At 31.8% G+C, this 4,642-nt stretch overlaps 1 protein-coding gene across 1 annotated transcript in view; it reads right to left on the bottom strand.

Annotated features, from left to right (window-relative positions):
• Positions 1–314: 314 nt before the first annotated feature.
• Positions 315–4,642, bottom strand: part of LOC106786268 (serine/threonine-protein kinase NLK2) — a 70,387-nt gene continuing 66,059 nt past the window's right edge. The window contains 2 exon segments of the mRNA XM_014747464.1: positions 315–3,050; positions 3,053–3,081. Coding sequence (XP_014602950.1) covers positions 2,965–3,050; positions 3,053–3,081 — 115 coding nt within the window. The 3' untranslated portion in view covers positions 315–2,964.

Genomic DNA, 4,642 nt, shown 5'->3' with positions numbered 1-4,642 from the left:
TCACGGATCTAAGATTCTAATATATTATAATCCTTCGATCACGTGCATATACAATGAAGAATAATAATAAAAAAAAAGCCACTATTATTTACTATAGTAACTTTTTTCTTTTTTCTTTGTTTCTATTCTCTTTCTCTCTCTTTCTCTAACCATTTATTCAACCATTTTTTAAATCAAATCTTCGCTCGTACAATTCATCTCGGGCAGTGTATTTTAAATGGAATATACAATGTATCATTTATTTTAATCGCGTGATCCACACACACACGCGTCCGATCGTTGTTCTCTTTCTAAATCGATCTTTAGTTTGTGTATTTTTTTTCTAATTGTCCGAATAAGAAAAGAAATAAATTAATAAACGCTTCCATCTATTTACCGATTTAACAATCGTTTCTTTGTTTCCTCATTTTTGTCTCGTCTAGACTTGAATTTTTTTTTTTGTTAATTTTATTTAGAAATGACAATTGTCCACGATCTAATATTTGCATTTTTCCTTACGAAATAGGACAAAAAAACAATCAAAGATTTAGAAAAGAAAACAAAGCCGAAAAGTCAATGAAATTTTGCCAGAGCGAACTCGTTCGCATGGATCAAGATGAACGTCGATTAAACTCGATGATTAAATAGGAATCTTTTATAATTTTGTGAAGTTTACGTATATATATATAATATTTTTCGTACGTCGATCGATCGTATTCGCGATTAGAATATATAACTTAAAACTAATTATGATTAGATCGATCGAGGCTATAATATTATACATAATTTCGCCATGTTCGTTTAAACAATTTCGATGAACTTTTATTAACACACATCATCGGCAACAGATTTTGTCGAGTAACATCAAAATCTTTCTAAATGATTTTACGATACAAGATTAGAGCAAGATTAGATGTTTTTCTTTTTTTTCCAAAATCGAAATATCTTGGAACAACATGCTGCTGCTGCTTCGGTTACGATTATTTTTTCTAAACGACGACGAGAATGAAAAGAGGCTCTTCCATTCATTCTCCGATACAATAATTGTACGTTTTTAGTTATTTCATTTTATTTTATTTTATTTTATTTTATTTTATTTTATTTTATTTTATTTTATTTCAGTTTTGTATCGCCGACAAGCTTACGATCTACAATGCGATTCAATTGAAAAAATTCGAATTGGCTGGTCGGCTTAAAAATCGATCCTCTTCCTCTAATCGTTCATGACGATTCGACTACCACGAAATGTAACATTCGTGAGATTAATAGTTTTATTTATCTTTCCAGTCTCTTTATTTTTCTATTTTCATAGCCTTTTTCTTGGAAACTCTTTCTCATGCTCTTTCAAAAATCAACGCAACTTTCTCGACGGTCGTCATATTTCCCATAACAATGAAAATCATCTCTTTCGATATCATATGGAAAATATTTTATTCTAACCACAAATGGTCTTGCCAAATCGATTCTTCATATCGATTCGACATATGTTTATGTATACACATATCAAATTTGTTTGTATGCGTGTATGCATAAAACATATGGGACCGAAAAATCTTCTTTCATTAAAACCATGCGTAGTGTTTCTCTCTTTATTTCAAAAAAGACAAACCGATCTATCAATCATTCGGAACACGTTATATAAAACACGTTAGATAATCGTAAAAACTTACGATTAAAGCGGATCGATTTAATCTCGAGAAAATACGTACTGCGCGTCTTAATAATAAATATTCATTAATACAATTAATTAATATGCCATATATATTTGACTACATACGTTAATGTAATCAAATTTGCATATTTAATCAAGTTTACATATACGCGCATTTAACAGGTTCACAACAGGACTTTATTTTGAATGTGTTTCACCATCGGCCAGCACAAATTTCTGTACTTTCAATTATATGATTTCAACTAGAACGTTTGTACCATTAATGATGGTACAAGGCGGCCAATGGAATAACTATGCACATGCTAAAAGCCATTATGGACAAGTTAAACCCGAGTTTTAATTTCTAAGTAGAGATGATCCAGAGAAAAAGTAGAAGATCAAAAGAGACTGGATTATCGTATCTATGAAACGACATTAATCATTCTTATCGGTTGGTCTTCTTGTTCTTTTTCTTTTTTTTCTTTTTTTTATCGTTTTTAGTATAGTTTTCGTGATCGTTATTTTTTGACACGAGCCTCGGAACGTCTCGGAATCATCTCTAACGTTTGACAAATATCTCATTTTTCTATCTCAATGTACTAGGCTCCTCTTTCTCGTCGCGTTATTTTTGCGATGCGTCTGCCCTCGCCCTTCCCTCCCTCTCCACCCCGTTCCTATTCCCCTTTCCTTTATCTAAAGACTTACACACACACACACACACTTCCTCTTTCTCTCTCTCTCTCTCTTTCTTTCTCTCCCCCTCTCTCGCGCTTGTGTACAATATTTATAATAATATATATATCTATGTATCTATATTTATATTTATACGTACATGTGTATTCTTCTCGTGTATATGTATATATGTGCGTGTAAGTTTGTATGTAGAAGGGTGTATGGTTTTTTTTATGTGTTTTATGTATATATCGGCTAGTCGAAAATTGAAACTACAGTGTACTCGGCAGTCTATTGTCTCTCTTGGCTTTTCTTTGCTTTCTATCTTTTTCTCTCTCTCTCTCTCTCTCTCACTCTCTCTCTCTCTCTCTCTCTTTCTCTCTATTTTACTATCTTTTTCTTTATTTTCTATCATCTTCTCCGTTTCTTCTTTCTTCCATCGTTTTGTCTTCCTGGATAAGAGTATTTCTCCTCCTCCTCTTCCTTCTTCTGCTATTTCTTCTGCTATTTCTTCTTCTTCTCTACTTCTCTTTTCTCGAAAAGATCGTCCAAACGACGACGTAAAAACGAGAATACGTCTGAGGAATATACCCAGGGAAACACGGTCCATTCTTGTGAGTTACGTGTCTTTTTCTCTCTATTTCTTTCTTTCTTTCTAGCTTTCATTTATTCTTTGTTAGTGTTTTTCTTATTTTGTATGTCTTTCTTATTCCACGGAGAAGATTTATTCCCATTGGTGAGGAGAGGGTGGCAGTTCCGAAGGATGGGCCACCGTCGAGCTGCAAGTCGTATTAAAACAATATTTTTAAATGACTGTCTTTTTAAATAGGAAACAAAATATATATATCTAAATATTAAAAAACAAAAAAAGAACAACAAAAAATAGGATTCACAAAAGGGTTAAGGGTTGTTAAGTTAGCAACAAGGTCATATATATTTCAGGAAATTGCGAGGGGGGGGGAAGGGGTTTCGATGAAATTATTCGACGAATACTCTTTTATTACTTATTAATTTTATATTTAAATATTATTATATATGAATATTTTGTGTTAATATGCGCTCATATTCGTCGAATAATTTTCATCTTTTTTTCTAGCTAGTAAGTTATTCTACTGTCAAATCTTTGAATATTTTTTTTTAATAGCAACGTTATTATGTAGAACAATGATTCAAAGATTTGATTGTTTAACCGACAAAATCTATGATTTGTTTATTGCTAATTATTATTATCTTTTTTTTTAAGAGCATACATTTTGTCAATTTTTTGCATTTTTCTCGAATTTGTCGACGAGTATCAGCAGCACGTTTCCCAAGCACTAAATTTATAATAATTGCAGTACTATAAAATCATGAAAAAATAAATTTATTTTATAAATGGATACACACTACGTACTCGTGACGAAGTCTAAATTCGAAGAGTTGTATCGATAAACTCTACGAATATAAAAGAAAAAGAAAAAGTAGCAAAATACGTAAAAAAGTGAACAAACAAATAAATAAATAAGTATAAACTCATTGTACTACACATCTACTGGAATTTTCTTGCTCGTCTCGTTTCAACTCTTCGAATTTTCGAGTATCGCTATTAAAATATCGTCCTAAGGACTTAGATTCGTTTGATTAATTAAATACTTTACGAAAACGTGCGTTTATATATATATATATAGAAGGGGATGCTTATCGTAAGAAAAACAACAGAAACAACGCTCATCTGATTTCCATGCAGCTGTCAGCATGGGTGACAGCCGAAGGGGGCGTAAAAGCTCTTTCATATTTTTTATTTTTTTCAGAGACACTTTGATTTTATTTCTTTAAAAAACAAACAAAAAAATTAAAAATCACAAAAAAATCGATAAACTCTATTCCGATCTTTTTTCATTTTTAATATTTTCTTTTTTTTCCTAAGTCTTTCAGTTTTTGCATATTTTCCCTTTACCTTCAAGTTACTTTTTTTGAATTTTCTCTTACACCGATTTTCCTCCTCACATCTCGTTTCTCTCCTTGTCCTTATATTTGAAATCTTTATCTAATATTATTTTTTTCTTTTACTACCCTTCCTTCTTTCCCTCGGCATATTTTTTATCTTTTTTTTTTTTTATTTTTTCCACGCGAAAAACGGGCCACAACCGCGGTGGGTCTCCTTTGGACTTTGCTTTGCCAAGTTCTCCTTAGCGGAGTAAAAAAAAGAGAAGAGAAGGAACGGACGGAGAAGGAGAGAGAAAGAGAAAGAGAAAGAAAAAGAGGAGGAAATAGTAGGAGAGGATTTAGAAAAGCGTGGCATGAAAATAGCGCGTAAACAAAGGATAGCTTGAAAATGGACTGATATCTCTTTTTTTTTTT

The sequence above is a fragment of the Polistes canadensis genome, unplaced genomic scaffold, assembly GCF_001313835.1.
Source record: "Polistes canadensis isolate GaletaPanama2010 unplaced genomic scaffold, ASM131383v1 scaffold_70, whole genome shotgun sequence".
Taxonomy (NCBI): Eukaryota; Metazoa; Arthropoda; class Insecta; order Hymenoptera; family Vespidae; genus Polistes; species Polistes canadensis.
This window is presented reverse-complemented; position numbering and strand designations above follow the sequence as displayed.